This window comes from Pristiophorus japonicus, chromosome 10 (genome assembly GCF_044704955.1).
Source record: "Pristiophorus japonicus isolate sPriJap1 chromosome 10, sPriJap1.hap1, whole genome shotgun sequence".
Taxonomy (NCBI): domain Eukaryota; kingdom Metazoa; phylum Chordata; class Chondrichthyes; family Pristiophoridae; genus Pristiophorus; species Pristiophorus japonicus.
The window spans coordinates 48,619,789-48,638,590 of NC_091986.1; the positions used below are offsets into that span (position 1 = coordinate 48,619,789).

General features: G+C 47.6%; 1 protein-coding gene across 1 annotated transcript in view; it reads right to left on the minus strand.

Annotated features, from left to right (window-relative positions):
* Positions 1–499: 499 nt before the first annotated feature.
* LOC139274984 (collagen alpha-5(IV) chain-like) overlaps positions 500–18,802 on the minus strand; it is a 269,200-nt gene continuing 250,897 nt past the window's right edge. Inside the window, exons 44-52 of the mRNA XM_070891801.1 lie at positions 13,480–13,552; positions 10,822–10,893; positions 10,565–10,693; positions 10,081–10,179; positions 7,857–8,069; positions 6,539–6,716; positions 4,294–4,408; positions 1,260–1,432; positions 500–670 (exon numbers count right to left, since the gene is read on the minus strand). Coding sequence (XP_070747902.1) covers positions 589–670; positions 1,260–1,432; positions 4,294–4,408; positions 6,539–6,716; positions 7,857–8,069; positions 10,081–10,179; positions 10,565–10,693; positions 10,822–10,893; positions 13,480–13,552 — 1,134 coding nt within the window. The 3' untranslated portion in view covers positions 500–588. The remainder of the gene's footprint in view (positions 671–1,259; positions 1,433–4,293; positions 4,409–6,538; positions 6,717–7,856; positions 8,070–10,080; positions 10,180–10,564; positions 10,694–10,821; positions 10,894–13,479; positions 13,553–18,802) is intronic.

Genomic DNA, 18,802 nt, shown 5'->3' on the forward strand with positions numbered 1-18,802 from the left:
CATCTGGCGAGGCGAGGCTGCCGAGAGGGAGCGCTGATCGGAGGACCAGACCCAGAAGTGTTTAAGTTGCTGTGCCCCGTTGTCTGGTCAGTAATTTCAATCACTGGCAGCAAACTGGATGTGCTGAACTCCCTTTGATTCGTGCTTCCGAGCGCTGAGAGTCCTGCCTGGGAGAGTGGGCACCCAATCTTTATCCCAATAACCCAACCTCTGAGGACACTCGCCAGCTTCTCCCACCATTTGCAAACTCCTCAATATTCTTCACAGCCTTTTGACTCTCTCCCATCTTTTCACTGTACTGTAAGTATTTTTATTTCTGTTAATATTCAGTGCAATGCTTTAATAGACAAAGTGCCATTTAGTAGGAAGCTTATATTGTTTTTCTTAGAGCAGTAGGGCACCAGGGAATTGCATTAAAAGCTTTTTCTTTTGTATCTCCATTCCTATTGCTATGCACTTTTTTTCTTTTTGGCACAATAGATGAGTGAGGTACACAGGATATTGTCATATTGCTTTATTATAGAAATAGCACCATTGTTCATTAGAGGATTGCGAGCCAGCTAACAAGCTTGGGACTCTCAGAATACATTACGTCTTCTTCATGCAGACCTGGCAGCGGCTGATACGAGTTCGCAGTTCGCCTGCCTTGAGTGTCTCTGATTCTGGTTTCCTGAAAGAGAACGGAAACTTTAGGAACAAGCTTTCCCCAGAAGCTGATGTCTGTCTCCTAACCGCTCCCCTAAGTGACAGCCTGGGCTCAGTCATAGGCGTGCTGCCACTGAGTCAGGAGGTCGTGGGTTCAAGCTCCACTTTAAAGCGCCACACTGAGGGAGTGCTGCACTGTCGGAGGTCATTTATCATATTGCTGTCTGTGGGAGCTTGCTGTGCACAAATTACTGCACTTCAAAAATACTTCATTGCCTGAAAAGCGCTTTGGGATGACCTGAGTCCATGAAAGGCACTATATAAATGCAAGTCTTTTTTTATTAACAGAAATTGACTATAATTTTCCATTAGTGTGAACTGGCATGAGTTTTAACTGCCAATGCTGGCATATAATTACCCCAGTTGGGTAAAGGGAATGATCTAAAAGTATTACAATACCACAGGTTAGTAGCCAGAGTAAGCTGCTTGCTTTGCATATCCCTTCTACCAGGAATAGCAGAACATTTTCTTTCTTTCTGTCCATTCGCATTAGAAGCAGCAATCTCTCAGTCAGAGAAACACGGAAGAGCCCAGTGCCCTCCACCCTCACTAACCTGAACATCTCTGTGCTCTCGACGGTAGCTAGCCAGAAGCTGTAGGAGTTAGCATAGTAGTTGCAGGTTCCTCGGCCGTGACACTCGATGAAGGGAGCGGACCGGAACGATTCCAGGCATGAACCGGGTGATGATAAAGCCTGTCCTGACCCTTCAGCCCCAGAACTGGTGTGCTACATGCAGAGAGAAAGGACCAAATGATAACCAAACCAAACCCACTCACCCGCAAATAAACAACTCACTACCACAAATGTACCCCGCCAACCCTCTTTTATTTTCTCTCTTGTCATCTTACTCCACGCATTATTTAAATGTTCAACTTGCTCCCAAGCCTTGGTTTGCGCTGATCTAAAATCAGTAGATGCAAGAACTGCCTGAGACAACTCTCCTCATTTCCCTGTGCTACAAGAGGAAATTGTCAGCCTCCAGTCAGTGGGGCCGTACAGATGGAGAATTCGACCCATACGAGACATGGGCACAAACCCACTGCTTGTCACACTGGAGTCAGCAGTGGCTCACTGGGCAGCACTCGCTCCTCGGAGTCAGGAGGCCCTGGGTATATGTCCCAATCCGGAGACTTGAGCACAAAATCCAGGCCGACACTCCAGTGCAGTACTGAGGCAGCTCTCTGCTGTGGGAGGGGCAGTACTGCGAGAGCACTGCACTGTCGGAGGGGCATACTGAGAGAGCAATGCATTGTTGGAGAGGCAGTGCTGAGGGAGTGCTGCACCGCTGGAGGGGCAGTACTGAGGGAGTGCTGCAGCGTCGGAGGGGCAGTACTGAGGGAGCGTTGCACTGTTGGAGGGTCAGTACTGAGGGAGCGCTGCACTGTTGGAGGGGCAGTACTGAGGGAGCACTGCACTGTTGGAGGGTCAGTACTGAGGGAGCACTGCACTGTTAGAGAGTCAGTACTGAGGGAGCACTGCACTGTTAGAGAGTCAGTACTGAGGGAGCGCTGCACTGTTGGAGGGTCAGTACTGAGGGAGCGCTGCACTGTTGGAGGGTCAGTACTGAGGGAGTGCTGCACCGCTGGAGGGTCAGTACTGAGGGAGCACTGCACTGTTAGAGAGTCAGTACTGAGGGAGCGCTGCAGCGTTGGAGGGGCAGTACTAAGGGAGCGCTGCACTGTTGGAGGGGCAGTACTAAGGGAGCGCTGCACTGTTGGAGGGGCAGTACTAAGGGAGCGCTGCAGCGTTGGAGGGGCAGTACTAAGGGAGCGCTGCACTGTTGGAGGGGCAGTACTAAGGGAGCGCTGCAGCGTTGGAGGGTCAGTACTGAGGGAGCACTGCACCGTTAGAGAGTCAGTACTGAGGGAGCGCTGCACTGTTGGAGGGGCAGTACTGAGGGAGTGCTGCACTGTTGGAGGGTCAGTACTGAGGGAGCGCTGCACTGTTGGAGGGGCAGTACTGAGGGAGTGATGCACTGTTGGAGGGTCAGTACTGAGGGAGCGCTGCACTGTTGGAGGGGCAGTACTGAGGGAGTGCTGCAGCGTTGGAGGGGCAGTACTGAGGGAGCGCTGCACTGTTGGAGGGTCAGTACTGAGGGAGCGCTGCACTGTTGGAGGGGCAGTACTGAGGGAGTGCTGCACTGTTGGAGGGTCAGTACTGAGGGAGCGCTGCACTGTTGGAGGGGCAGTACTGAGGGAGTGCTGCACTGTTGGAGGGTCAGTACTGAGGGAGCGCTGCACTGTTGGAGGGGCAGTACTGAGGGAGCGCTGCACTGTTGGAGGGTCAGTACTGAGGGAGCGCTGCACTGTTGGAGGGGCAGTACTGAGGGAGTGCTGCAGCGTTGGAGGGTCAGTACTGAGGGAGTGCTGCAGCGTTGGAGGGTCAGTACTGAGGGAGTGCTGCACTGTTGGAGGGGCAGTACTGAAGGAGTGCTGCAGCGTTGGAGGGTCAGTACTGAGGGAGCGCTGCACTGTTGGAGGGGCAGTACTGAGGGAGTGCTGCAGCGTTGGAGGGTCAGTACTGAGGGAGTGCTGCAGCGTTGGAGGGTCAGTACTGAGGGAGTGCTGCACTGTTGGAGGGGCAGTACTGAGGGAGTGCTGCACTGTTGGAGGGGCAGTACTGAAGGAGTGCTGCAGCGTTGGAGGGTCAGTACTGAGAGAGCGCTGCACTGTTGGAGGGGCAGTACTGAGGGAGTGCTGCACTGTTGGAGGGGCAGTACTAAGGGAGTGCTGCAGCGTTGGAGGGGCAGTACTGAGAGAGCGCTGTACCGTTGGTGGTGCCGTCTTTCAGATGAGGCGTTAAACCGAGGCCCTGTCTGCCATCTCAGGAGAACATAAACGATCCCACTACACTATTTGAAGAAGAACAGAGGAGTTGTCCCTGATGTCTGAACCAGTGCAACAGATTGAGGAATTTTAAACAGAAGTAAGTTACAGCCTAAACCACTCACGCTCGTGTTCTCCGCGATCTTTTCTGCTGGTTCAAGATTCGATTGGCCCGGATCAGGCCCTGCCCACAACACTAGCCCCGCCCCCAGGGTGACATTGGGAGATTCCGCTGATGGCGCGGGTTCGGGAAGATTCTTCACTCAGGCTTGTTCTCTCACAGGTGCGCAGGCACCAGTCAGCACCGTTTAAAGTTTCTTCATATCAAAAAATATTTAAATTGCTCAGAAACTGACTGGTGTACACCAGTGAAACTATTAAACGATACAATGTAATTTGTAAATTATTTTCAGTGATTTTAAATCAGGTTACTCACAGGTGGTGGACGGGACAGTCTGATTAAAAATGCTGAGTTTTTGTGATTAACCCATTTTCAGCCGAATTAATCAAACTGTCCCGAGTTACCGCTCTTAAACACATCTGGGAATGGCAAGAAAAAGAAGGAAATGATTCCGTTCTATCGCACTGCCCGATTGGGCTGGTTCATGGCAGATTTTATATTGTTGATTATGCAAATGAATTTTAGCAGAAACGTGAAGCCGAACTGAATCAACACAATCTCAAGCACATTTTCTGTGCAATTTCCCGATTGCACCCAAAGGGGAAACTGTAGCCGGTTGTGTTTAGTTGTTGGGCACTCACCATCATGAAGGAATAGCCGATCCACAGGGAATGCCAACCATTAGGGCACAGCGGGATTTGAATCGTTTGGCTGTGAACAGCAATCACCATGGCTGGAGCTTCACAGACAGAGCACCTGGGGAGGGAGGAGTCGGCAGCTGATTACATTATTCCAGGTCCAACACTGTGCTATTATTGGGCCAACAGCGGCTGTATTTTGCTTTTGTATGAGGAAAGTTTAGTACAAAGCTACAAAATTGAAATTCAATAAATCTGGTAATTTGAGGACTGGCATCAGAAAGATAATCCTGACCCTGATTGTCTTAGAACACCATAATTTTCAAGACTTCTGTCATGTATTCAACTGTCATTGTAACCCATGTATAAACTGACCTAAGTTGTACACTGTGAGAACACTGACCACTAGGTGGTGAACTTGTGGGAGACACTCCTAACCTGGACTTTCAGGTATAAAAGGGGAAGCTCCACCCACCTTCATCACTTCAGTGCTGGCTAATAAAGGTTACTGGTCACAGAGTGACCTTCTCTCAAGGATGGGCCTCGTGTGCATTTGTACTGTATAGTAAGGACGTATTAACTTCTATCAGCCCTTCTCTTAATCTTCTCTTTTCCAGCTGAGTATTTCCAGCATTTTCTGTTTTTATTCCTTCTATTCCTTTCTCCCTCGTGTGTTTATCTAGCTTCCCCTTAAATGCATCTATATTATTCACCTCAACCACTCCCTGTGGTAGTGAGTTCCACATTCTCACCACTCTCTGGGTGAAGCAATTTCTCTTGAATTCCCTATTGCATTTATTAGTGACTATCTTATATTGATGCCCCTAGTTCTGGGCTCTCGCACAAGTGGAAACATCTTCTCTACATCTACTCTAGCAAACCAGTTCATAATTTTAAAGACCTCTGTCTGGTCATCCCTCAGCTTTCTCTTATCTAGAGAAAAGAACCCCAAACTTTCCTCATACAAAAGCAAAATACAGCAGATGCTGGGATCTAAAAAAACCCAGAAAATGCTGGAAATCTCAGCGGGTCAGGCAGCATCTGTGGCGCTTCGTCAGAACTGGCGAATGTTCGAAAAGAGCACATTTTGAAGCACTGAAAGGGGGAGGGGAAAAAATAACAAAAGAGAAGGTCTGTGATAGGATGGAAGGCAGGACAGATTAGAAACACAAAAGGGATGATGGGCTGAATTGAAATGGTAATGACAGAAGTTAGAAAAAAGTTAATCTGGATAGGGTGTGACTGCTGGCATAATGACCAGTTACCATTTGGAGACAAAGAGAAAAAGAAAAAAAACATAAGATGAAGCTCAGGGTCACACTTGCGGACTGAACGGAGGTTGTTCTCCCCAATGTAGAGGAGACCACATCGTGAGCAGCGAATACAGTAGACTAGATTGAAAGAAGTACAAGTAAATCGCTGTTTCACCTGGAAGGAGTGTTTGTGGCCCTGGATAGTGGGAAGGGAGGAGGTAAAAGGGCAGGTGTTGCATCTCCTGCGCTTGCACGGGAAGGTGCCATGGGAAGGGGAGGGGATGCTGGGGGTGACTGCAGATTGGACCAGGGTGTCACGGAAGAAGTGATCCCTTCAGAATGCAGAGAGGGGAGGGGAGGGGAAGACGTGATTGGTGGTGGGATCATGCTGGAGGTGGTGGAAATGATGGAGAATGATCCGTTGTACGTGGAGGCTGGTGGGGTGAAAGGTGAGGACAAGGGGAACCCTGTCATGGTTCTGAGAGGGAGCTTTCCTGATAGTTATAACCTCTCACTTCTGGTGTCATCCTTATGAATATCTGCTTATGGTAAAACATTTAACCATTTGTGTGAAGGTGCTTAACTTAATATCTAATTTAACCCCTTGTTCTTCTAATCATAACAAAATAACCAGGGGACACAGATGTAAGGTGATTGGCAAAAGAACCAGAGGGGGAGATGAGAAGTTTTTTTTATGCAGCGAGTTATTGTGATCTGGACGCACTGCCTGACAGGGTGGTGGGAGCAGATTCAATGGTAACTTTCAAAAGGGAATTAGATAAATGCTTGAAGGGGAAAAATGTGTAAGGTTTTTGAGAAAGAGCAGGGAAGTGGGGCTAATTGGATAACTCATTCAAAGCACAGGCACGATGGGCCTAATGGCCTCCTGTGTTGTAAGATTCTGTAATTCTGACTTGTTATTGTGATATTCTGCCTTTCTTGACTACATCTAAACAGTGGAGCGTTACATAGTGCCACAGTATCTACAGTCTCACCTGCTGATAAATGGCTTGATAGTTTCACCAATCACAGGAGCCATACTCATCGGCATTGGTTCAGGCGTGGCCAGCCAATAGGAATAATCATTTCTTGATGCAAAGTTGCAGACATTGTTGATATTGCAGAAGAGGAACGGCATGGTGCTGAACCTTCGCAAACAACTCCCCGCCGTGCCTGCATGGTGAAAGGATAAGGTTAGCGGAGAGGCAACGCAGGTCTGGACCTGCCTCTGTGACTGGACACTCAGTGGTGATCAAACTAGCAGAGCATTCCCCAATATAGAAGGGCTGACTGGGCACCGGCGATGAATATTACACCCTGGACTTTTACCAATTCTCACCCAAAGGGCAGCAAGCTCCAACACGTCAGGAGTTTGGGTGTGGAGGTCAGCTGCCCCTGTAGGAGGTCAGTCGGGCCCAGTGGTCTCCAGTCCTGATTCCCACTCTGTGCTCTGGCCTAGAATTTCCTCAAACATTCTCTCACTCTGGTGTGGGAAGTGGGGCAGAGATCCTGGCCCCGAGATTTGTCGAAGCCTTGCCTGTTTTACAGCCGTGAAATGGGCGTGAAAACATACAATGATGGTGGCCATTCTGCACCGGAAGTGTGCCGGCCCACCATATTGGTAAAGGCTCCTGTATAGTTATCCTGGGTCCATGCCTGAAACTGGCAGTAGACCCCTTGCATATGCGAATCGGAAGTCCAATGCCCTCTTTACAAATTCCGTAAGTGATTGATCGCAGTATGCGCCCTACATGCTGAGTTTACTATTCTCAGGCGCTTGCCAGTGAAACTGGCAGTTCTTAAAAGGTCATTGGAGGCTGCTATTGGAAAGGCAAGTTTTTATTTATTTTACTTACCTTATTATGGAGAACCCCTGCTCCTCCCGGATCCACATTTCATTCCACTGCTAGCCATTGTGTGCCCCCTCCTCCCGATTGCTCAGCACCCCCAGCCCGGACTCTGCTTACCACCAGTGTCACAGCTGGATGATCATCATTCCCCCGGGATTGACGAGTTGAGCCTGTAGCTTACCAACAATAAACCCATGAGCCGCGCACCAATTTCCCATGTTCCTACCATCGGGCCTCCTCAATGGACATATGTGGCATGTGCAGCAACCAGGATTGCTCCCGATTCGGGCACAATCCAAATTCTAGGCCCTGTTTACGCGCATAAACAAGAGTTTAACTGTACTCCCGGTGAAGTTACGGCAGTCAACAGGAGCAGCTCTGAGAAAATTCCTGGCCTGTGTGACTGAAACGGCAGTTCGGGAAATGTGCCTTAGATGCAAAGCATTATCTTTGAATCACTCACCCAAGTCCTGCCCATGAGCCCTTTCATTGCCCTGGACATAAAGCAGCGAAAACCCTTCATAGATTTTCGATGTCCCGCGAGGACAGATCGGAACCTCGATTGTTTGGCTGTGCCGGGTCACAAGGAAGCCGTGAGCTATTGAAGCAGCACCGGGGTACCCTCGAGGCCCAGGAGCCCCTTCCGGGCCTGCAGGTCCTGGATATCCTCTTGGACCTTAAAAAAGTGAGGCAAATGAGGCAATTAAGCTACAGAAGAAAGAAAACCTGTGTTTTCTTCGTGAATGGTCTTCACAGTGTGTGTTGGAACAATAACAACTTGCATTTATATAGTGTCTTTAACATAGTAAAATGTTCCAAGGTGCTTTACAGAAGCGATATCAAACAAAATCTGGCAACAAATCACAGAAGGACATATTAGGACAGGTGACCAAAAGCATGGTTAAAGAGTTAGGTTTTAATGAGCATATTAAAGGAGAAGAGAGAGGTGGAATTTAGGGCGGGAATTCCAGAGCTTAGGGCATTGGCAGCTGAAGGCACGACCGCCAATAGTGGAGCGATGAAAATCGGGGATGCACAAGAGGCCGGAATAGGAGGAGTACAGAGATCTCAAAGGATTGTAAAGCTGGAGGAAGTCACAGAGATAGAGAGGGGCAAGGCCGTGGTGGGATTTGAACATAAGAACATAAGAAATAGGAGCAGGATGGGCCATTTGGTCCCTCGAGCCTGCTCCACCATTTAATAAGATCATGGCTGATCTGATCTTGGCCTCAACTCCACTTTCCTGCCCGCTCCCCATAACCCTTGACTCCCCTGTAGTTCAAAATTATGTCTATCTCAATCTTAAATATATTCAATGACCCAGGCTTAACAGCTCTCAGAGGCAGAGAATTCCAAAGATTCAAGGCCCTCTGAGAGAAGAAGTTCCTCCTCATCTTCATTTTAAATGTGCGACCCCTTATTCTGAAACTATGCCACCTACTTCCAGATTCCCCCATGAGGGGAAACATGCGCTTTGCATCTACCCTGTCCAACCCTCTCAGAATCTTATATGCAGGGATGAGAATTTTAAAATCAAGGCGTTGCCGGACTAGGAGTCCATGTGAGCACAGGGGGTGATGGGTGAACGGGACTTGGTGAAAAGTTTTGGATGAGCTCAGGTTTATGGAAGGTAAAAGATGGGAGGCCGGCCAGGAGAACATTGGAATAGTCACGTCTAGAGGTAACAAAGGCACAGATGAGGGTTTCAGCAGCAGATGAGCTGAAGGGGGTTGTAGACAGACGAAGTTGCAGAGGTGGAAGTAGGCGATTTTCGTGGTGGTGTGGATATGGGATCAGAAGCTCATCTTGGTGTCAAATAGCTGTGAACGGTCTGGTTCAGCCTGAGACAGTGGCCAGGGAGAGGGATGAAGTTGATGGCAAGGCAATTTGTGCCAGGGACCGGAGACAGTGATGAGGGGCAATGTTAACCCAATCTCGATTGAGAAATGGCCACATTAACAAGTCAGTAACGATGCCTTAAAACTATTAATAAGCCATTAACAAGCCCATTCGGTTTGAGTTCTAATAACAATAATGTAAATGCTTATTTTCTCATAGCTTAGAAAACTTGGCGCTGGTAGAATTTGATTGGCACAGAATCGGTATTTGGTTCACTTATAAGGACCTTACTGAGAACTGTGTGCCTTTATCCCCAGATTTACCGCCCGCCCACCCCTCCCCATTAAAGGCCAATCTCCATCAAGCTTAAGGAGCAGACCTGCTAAAGAAAAGAAAAACTCCTCCCAACTCCACCACCAGTAGCACAATGAACAGTGGATCGATTTCCCCCTCACGGGTGGAGCAGACAGTGAAAGGGATCCATATTGACTGCCCTGGCTTCCACCCATTAGCCATCAATCCACACTGGGCCTCATGTTATGCCTGTAGTTTCTCTCAACAAGTTCTTTTTAAGATCTGTGCAAATCTCTACGCCCAGGACAAGCACAGAGCTGGGCATCAAGGGTAGAGTGCGCAGATATCTGGTCTGCTTTTCTGGTCACTCATCTTAAATCACTGGAAAATCAGGAGCATACTAAACTCTGAGTCGGGCCCAGAGTCAGGGATCTTGTACTGCTCAATGTACAATGCAAGATATTCAATTTCACTCGTTGCCAATACTAATATACAAATAGTCCCATGGGCCAAGTGGCCTCTTTCTGTGCGCTAACTTCTAAAGCAATTCTTACCTATTGGACCAGATGGGCCAATTTCTCCTTTCAATCCAGATCTCCCATCGAAGCCAGGAGCCCCCACTTCACCAGAGTCTCCAGGTAGGCCGAGCAGACCTGGATGGGCAATAGAATAAGACAGTAATTAATGCTCCTGTTATTCTGTAATTACCCTTCACTATGAGGGATGCAAAAGAGGCCAGAGATCTCAGAGGGTTGGAGGAGGTTACAGAGATGGGGGAGAGGGGCGAGGCCAGGGAGGGATCTGAACATTTTCTTTTGTTAATGATGCGACGTAAAGGAGATAATTTTCTGACTTCACCCTCCCAGCAGGGAATCTCATCTGTTGTGAGCACGTGTCAGAAATCCAGATGTTTGCTGTAAATGATGCACCTTGTGACCTGTGCCATGGGTCTGAGCAGGAGGATCTCCAGGCTCCCACCGAAACTGCAACTGATTATTTCTGGTGCTCCGTATCGCATGGTTGGGAATATTTGCTTACCTACATCACCTTTAACACCAGGAAACCCAGGATATCCCTTTGCTCCATCCTCTCCTGGCCGACCAGGCAATCCGGGATCTCCCTTCACGACCTGCAGAGGCCCTTGTGGTCCAACAGGACCTGGGGGACCTGTTAACGAAACATGGCATCGTGTGTCAAACGCTTGGTGTGCGATGGTCTGAAGCAGACTTTCAATTTAAATTCGTAAAATACCGTTCATCCAGTTGCGAAATAGAAAAGGAGCAAGAAGTATTTACCTAGTTGTCCGGGCAGTCCTCGCTCGCCCTGTAGGCCTGGAAATCCAGGGGCCCCCGAAGCACCTTTCATTCCTAGAAAGACATTGGTGAAAATGATGTTACATACGCTCAGTTTCAAATCTGAAAATGTCCGCACTTAAGCAGGAAATCAAACATCGAAAAAATAGCCATGGATATAAAGGTGTTACAGTGCATTTCATTAGGTGATCTTATCTATCCAATCATAGCCAGAGAATCACCTGCAATGGCTTCTCTTCCCACCCTACACTGTTACCTCTGGTGTTCCCCAAGGATCTATCCTTGGCCCCCTCCTATTTCTCATCTACATGCTGCCCCTCAGCAACATCATCCAGAAACACACGTTCCACATGTACGCTGATGACACCCAGCTCTACCTCACCAACACCTCTCTTGACCCCTCCACTGTCTCTAAATTGTCAGACTGCTTGTCCAGCATCTAGTCCTGGATGAGCTGCAATTTGATCCAGTTAGACATTGGGAAGACCAAAACCATTGTCTTTGTTTCCCACCACAACTTTTCCTTCCAAATTTCCACCCACAATCCAGGCTCCCACGACTGAATTAAAATGGGAGGTGGCGGACAGTGTCGATGTTTATATGTGTATAACGTTCCTACTTTTAGTCTATACATCAGTCTTGCATTAGAAGAGGGTACAGAGAATGGAAACTAAACAGTCCCTGGTGTCAAAGAGGTGAAATATGAGGACAGATTTAAGATCAAGTTTCACAGTTTAGCAAGCAGGTACTATGGAGCATAGGAATTACTGGATGATAAAAGACCAGGGATATACCGATTGGACGGGAAAGTAGAGTTGAGGTCAAAGATCAGCCATGATCTTATTGAATGGTGGAGCAGGCTCAAAGGGCCATATGGCCTACTCTTGCTCCTAATTCTTATGTTCTTATGTTATCATATCAACGACTGAGCCTCCACAGTCCTCTGGGGCAGAGAATTAAGATGATTCACAACCCTCTGAGTGAAGAAATTCCTCCTCATTTCAGTCTTAAATGGCCGACCCCTTATCCTGAGACTTTGACCCCTGGTTCCATACTCTCCAGCCAGGGGAAACATCCTCTCAACATCTATCCGGCATTTTGGGTAAATGTCAAGGCCCCTCAGGATCTTACATGTTTCAATGCATGATCCAACGATAATGGTTATTGGCTAACCACAGCAATCAATCTTGATCGATTAGTGTACAACAGACCCAGATATGAAGCATGGGCAGGGCTATCTCAGTATATATTATATTAAATGATATAGCTCAGGGATTATTACTTCTGTACCTGGGTGAGGTGAAAGCTGCCTCATTTTAGTGTTGGAATTTTATTCTCAAATGACATTGCATATAACAGTGCTCAATGCCCATTTGGGCTTCACACAAACACTGGGCCATTATCTCTGTGCACTTAACAAAACGACATTATATCATGAACATTCCCTCAAACACTCTTTAAAGTATGTTGGGGCTGAGTTTCCTCTTCAGTGCTTAGTTGTAAAACATCACCTGGGTGGGTTTGGAAGAGATATATTGGGCTGGGAACATCACACCCTATGCAGCCTGCCTGATTTTCCTTACAAGCTCTGCAGAGAAAACTCGGCTCTGATGTTCGTAATGTTCATCAATGACGAGACAAGAAGTGTAGAATAAAGATCAAAACCATTATATATAAAGCGGAGGTTATACGGTCGATGTCCCAAATGCCCAGGAGGAATGGGACGAGCTGCCCATCAGCTATTACTGCTTGTGTTACTCAGGCCTTTGTGCACTGGTCGTACAAACGGGCAATATTCAGGCATGGAAGTAAGATGACAAACCTGCAGGACACACTGATGACCACACCCCAATTCACAATGCGGCGATTCTGTGATTCATCCACTGGCAGCTGGGAATGCATCAATAGCCGGTCAGGATTTCCTGAGGGTCATTCCCTGTGAGATGCTCCCGGGGCAAAGCGGCAAATCACAATATGCCTCTTACACATGGAACTCCAAGCTGGGAGCACGCAATCTACCCAAGTACATGTATCTGAGAGCATTAAGGACTGTGTCAGCTGTGCCTCAGTGGGTAGCACTTTCGTCTCCGAGTCAGAAGGTTATGGGTTCAAGTCTCACTCTATGGTCTTGAGCCCACAATCAAGGCTGACACCCATAGTACAGTGCTGAGGTAGTGCTGCACTGTCAGAGGTGCCCTCCTTTGGATGAGATGTTAAACCGAGACCTCGTCTACCCTCTCAGGTGGATGTAAAAGAACTTATGATGTTATTTCAAAGAAGAGTAGGGGAGTTCACCCCGGTGTCCTAGTCAATATTTATCCCTCAACCAACATCACTAAAAAAGATTATCACATTGTGGGATCTTGCTGTGTGCAAATGGGCTGCCGCATTTCCTACATTACAACAGTGACTACACTTCTGTTAAGTGCTTTGGGACATCCTGAGGTTGTGAAAGGTGCTACAGAGACGTGAGTCTTCTTTCTATTCACATTCTTTCTAGTCCCGTGCATTCCATGTAGTGAGCATTAATGTCAAAGGTTTGTACTTAACATGTTAACTCATGTAATCCAACTCTTAGCTTTGTCACCGTCATATATGTTAAGAGTGTTAGATAAGTACTCGAATGAGTCATTAACTCACCAATAAAGCCTGGAACTCCATGAGGTCCCGAGTCACCCTTCAGTCCTGGAATTCCGGGTTGACCAGCATTGCCCTGTGAGGAAAACAATCCACATTTAATTACGCTGGATAAAACCAATCCCCATCTGCCTTATGGCTTCGAAATATCCGTCCCCAACATTGTCAGTCTTTTCAGAGTTAAAACATTTATATTGTAGAAACTCTAGGAACATTCAGCCCCTCAAGCCTCTCCCGCCATTAATGACTGATCTGTATCTTAACTCCATCTACCTGCCTTGGTTCCCCTTACCCTTACCCAACAAAAATTTACCAATCTCAATTTTGGCATTTTCAATTGACCCCCAAGCCTCAACAGCTTTTTGGGGGGATAGTTCCAGATTTCCACTGCCCTTTGTGTGAAGAAGTGCTTCCTCACATCACCCCTGAATGGCCTGACTCGAATTTTAAGGTGATGCCCCCATGTTCTGGACTCACCGACCAGAGGAAATAGTTTCTCTCTCTATCTATCCTATCGAATCCTTTAAGAACATAAGAACATAAGAATTAGGAACAGAAATAGGCCATCTAGCCCCTCGAGCCTGCTCCGCCATTCAAAAAGATCATGGCTGATCTGGCCGTGGACTCAGCTCCACTTACCCGTCTGCTCCCTGTAACCCTTAATTCTCTTATTGGTTAAAAATCTATCTATCTGTGACTTGAATACATTTAATGAGCTAGCCTCAACTGCTTCCTTGGGCAGAGAATTCCACAGATTCACAACCCTTTGGGAGAAGAAATTCCTTCTCAACTCGGTTTTAAATTGGCTCCCCCGTATTTTGAGGCTGTGCCCCCTAGTTCTAGTCTCCCCGACCAGTGGAAACAACCTCTCTGCCTCTATCTTGTCTATCCCTTTCATTATTTTAAATGTTTCTATAAGATCACCCCTCATCCTTCTGAACTCCAATGAGTAAAGACCCAGTCTACTCAATCTATCATCATAATGTAATCCCCTCATCTCCGGAATCAGCCTAGTGAATCATCTCTGTACCCCCTCCAAGGCTAGTATATCCTTCCTTAAGTAAGGTGACCAAAATTGCACGCAGTATTCCAGGTGCGGCCTCACCAATACCCTATACAGTTGCAGCAGGACCTTCCTGCTTTTGTACTTCATCCCTCTCGCAATGAAGGCCAACATTCCATTTGCCTTCCTGATTACCTGCTGCACCTGCAAACTAACTTTTTGGGATTCATGCACAAGGACCCCCAGGTCCCTCTGCAACACAACATGTTGTAATTTCTCCCCATTCAAATAATATTCCCTTTTACTGTTTTTTTTCCCAAGGTGGATGACCTCACATTTTCCGACATTGTATTCCATCTGCCAAACCTTAGCCCATTTGCTTAACCTATCTAAATCTCTTTGCAGCCTCACTGTGTCCTCTACACAACCCGCTTTCCCACTAATCTTTGTGTCATCTGCAAATTTTGTTACACTACACTCTGTTCCCTCTTCCAAATCATCTATGTATATTGTAAACAGTTGTGGTCCCAGCACCGATCCCTGTGGCACACCACTAACCACCGATTTCCAACCCGAAAAGGACCCATTTATCCCGACTCTCTGCTTTCTGTTAGCCAGCCAATTCTCTATCCATGCTAATACATTTCCTCTGACTCTGCGTACCTTTATCTTCTGCAATAACCTTTTGTGTGGCACCTTATCGAATGCCTTTTGGAAATCTAAATATAGCATATCCATCGGTACACCTCTATCCACCATGCTCGTTATATCCTCAAAGAATTCCAGTAAATTAGTTAAACATGATTTCCCCTTCATGAATCCATGCTGCGTCTGCTTGATTGCACTATTCCTATCTAGATGTCCGGCTATTTCTACCTTAACGATAGCTTCAAGCATTTTCCCCACTACAGATGTTAAACTAACCGGCCTATAGTTACCTGCCTTTTGACTGCCCCTTTTTTAAACAGAGGTGTTACATTAGCTGCTTTCCAATCCGCTGGTACCTCCCAGAGTCCAGAGAATTTTGATAGATTATAACGAATGCTTCTGCTATAACTTCCGCAATCTCTTTTAATACCCTGGGATGCATTTCATCAGGACCAGGGGACTTGTCTACCTTGAGTCCCATTAGCCTGTCCAGCACTACCCCACTAGTGATAGTGATTATCTCAAGGTCCTCCCTTCCCATATTCCCGTGACCAGCAATTTTTGGCATGGTTTTTGTGTCTTCCACTGTGAAGACCGAAGCAAAATAATTGTTTAAGGTCTCAGCCATTTCCACATTTCTCATTATTAAATCCCCCTTTTCATCTTCTAAGGGACCAACATTTACTTTAGTCACTCTTTTCCGTTTTATATATCGGTAAAAGCTTTTACTATCTGTTTTTATGTTTTGCGCAAGTTTACTTTCGTAATCTATCTTTCCTTTCCTTATTGCTTTCTTAGTCATTCTTTGCTGTTGTTTAAAATTTTCCCAATCTTCTAGTTTCCCACTAACCTTGGCCACCTTATACGCAGTGGTTTTTAATTTGATACTCTCCTTTATTTCCTTGGTTATCCACGGCTGGTTATCCCTTCTCTTACCGCTCTTCTTTTTCACTGGAATATATTTTTGTTGAGCACTATGAAAGAGCTCCTTAAAAGTCCTCCACTGTTCCTCAATTGTGCCACCGTTTAGTCCTTGTTTCCAGTCTACTTTAGCTAACTCTGCCCTCATCCCACTGTAGTCCCCTTTGTTTAAGCATAGTACGCTCATTTGAGACACTACTTCCTCACCTTCAATCTGTATTACAAATTCAACCATACTGTGATCACTCATTCCAAGAGGATCTTTTACTAGGAGATCGTTTATTATTCCTGTCTCATTACACAGGACCAGATCTAAGATAGCTTGCTCCCTTGTAGGTTCTGCAACATACTGTTCTAAGAAACAATCCCGTATGCATTCAATGAATTCCTCTTCCAGGCTACCCTGTGCGATTTGATTTGACCAATCGATATGTAGGTTAAAATCCCCCATGATTACTGCCGTTCCTTTTTCACATGCCTCCATTATTCCCTTTATTATTGTCCACCCCACCGTGAAATTATTATTTGGGGGCCTATAAACTACACCCACCAGTGACTTTTTCCCCTTATTGGGCCCAAGTTTCGGCCTCAGTTGCTCCTGAATTTTTGGAGCAACTGGTGTAGAACGGAGTATCTTAGAAATTCAAATTCTCGGCATTTAGTTTGCTCCAGTTCTAGTCAGTTAGAACAGTTTCACTTTGGAACAGAATTTTCTTTTCAAAAGGGGGCATGTCCGGCCACTTACGCCTGTTTTCAAAATTTCGGCAGTGAAATCTTACTCCATACTAACTTAGAATGGAGTAAGTGAAGATTTTTGTACGTTCGAAAAAACCTTGTCTACACTTTAGAAAATCAGGCGTAGGTTACAAAATAGGTGTAGGGAATGGGGGGTGTGGGAGGGGGGGGGGGGTTTAAAGGGAAGTTTACAAACATTAAACACTTCAGTTTTACAAATAAAGAGCCATATCAATAATAAATGATAAATACATCCATAAATCAACCAATAAATCAATCAAAAAAAATTAATAAAAAATAAATTTAAAAAAAAAATCAATAAATAAAACATTTTCGACTTACCGACTGCAGCACCGGGAGTCGTTCAACAGCGTGGGGGGGGGGGGGGAGAAGGAGAGAGGATGTAGGGAGGGAAGGAAGGAGAGAGGATGTAGGGAGGGAGGGGAAGGAGAGAGGAGGGAGGGGAAGGAGAGAGGAGGGAGGGGAAGGAGAGAGGAGGGAGGGGAAGGAGGGAAGGAGAGAGGGAGGGAGGGAAGGAGAGAGGGAGGGAAGGAGAGAGGGAGGGAAGGAGAGAGGGGGGGAAGGAGAGAGGGGGGGAAGGAGAGGGGGGGGAAGGAGAGAGGTGGGGGGAAGGAGAGAAGGAGGCTGAACGGCCGGGCCCAAGACCTCGGGCTAGATTTACAGGTAGGTGGCGTCGGGTCTCGGGGCAGGGGCGGGGGCGGTCGCGGAGGTCTGGTGGCGGGGTGGTGGGTGAGAGAGTCGCGGAGGTCCGGGGGAGAGAGAGAGTCGCGAAGGTCCGGGGGGGGTGGGGGAGAGAGAGTCGCGGAGGTCCGGGGGGGGGGGAGGCGGTGTGGGGGAGAGAGAGTCGCGGAGGTCCGGGGGGTGGGGGGGGTGGGTGAGAGAGAGTCGTGGAGGGTGGGGGGGTGGGTGAGAGAGAGTCGCGGAGGCTATTGGTGGGGGGGTGGGTGAGAGAGAGTCGCGGAGGCCATTGGTGGGGGGGTGGGTGGAAGCGGAGGTCGGGTCGCCGGGGGGGTGGATGGGGGGCGGAAGCGGGAGTCGAGTCGGGTCGGGAGGAAGCAGGATCTGGGCGTGGGAGGCAGCCTTATGCACACAGCCCCAGTGAGACCATTCGGCCAGGGCTAGGGGCTGCGTGCTTCAGGCCCCTCCCACACAGTTTTGGGCACCTGGAGCTACTGCACATGCGCGCCCACTGTAGCGCGCATGTGCAGAGGTTCCGGCACTATTTTCAGTGCAGGGACCTGGCTCCGCCCCCAACAGCTCGTGCTGCACTGCGCCCGGCTCAAGAAGACCTGCAGGGAGCCGGAGAATCTGGAAGTTTTTTTTAGGCGCACTTTCTGGCGCGAAAAACGGGCGTCCAGTTCCGGGCTGCACCGTTTTAGGCGCGTCCCGAAACTTGGGCCCACTATCTCTAATCTCCACCCACAATGATTCAACATTTTGTTCATTAGAGCCAATATCATCTCTCACAACTGCCCTGATATCATCCTTTATTAACAGAGCTACCCCACCTCCTTTTCCTTCTTGTCTATCCTTCCAAATTGTCAGATACCCCTGTATGTTTACTTCCCAGTCTTGGCCACCCTGCAACCACGTTTCTGTAATGGCCACCAAATCATACCCATTGTAATGATTTGTGCCGTAACTCATTTACTTTATTTTGAATGCTGCGTGCGTTTAGGTAGAGTGTTTTAATACTAGTTTTTAAACCATGATTTTTAGTTTTGACCCCTCCTGCAGCCCCTTTATATGCATACATATTGTCCCTTCCTATCACCTTGTGGTTTACACTTACCCCAGTGCTACTCTGCTCTGTTGCCTCCTGTCTTTTGCATTCTTTCTTGGAGTCCTGTTCATCTGCTCTCTCACCCACTCTAACTAGCTCAGAGCCCTCTCCTGGGTTCCGAATACTCCTCGCATTGAGACACCGAGCTTTCAGGCTTGCCTTTTTATTACACTTTGACCCTTTAGAATTTTGCTGTACATTGGCCCTTTTTGTTT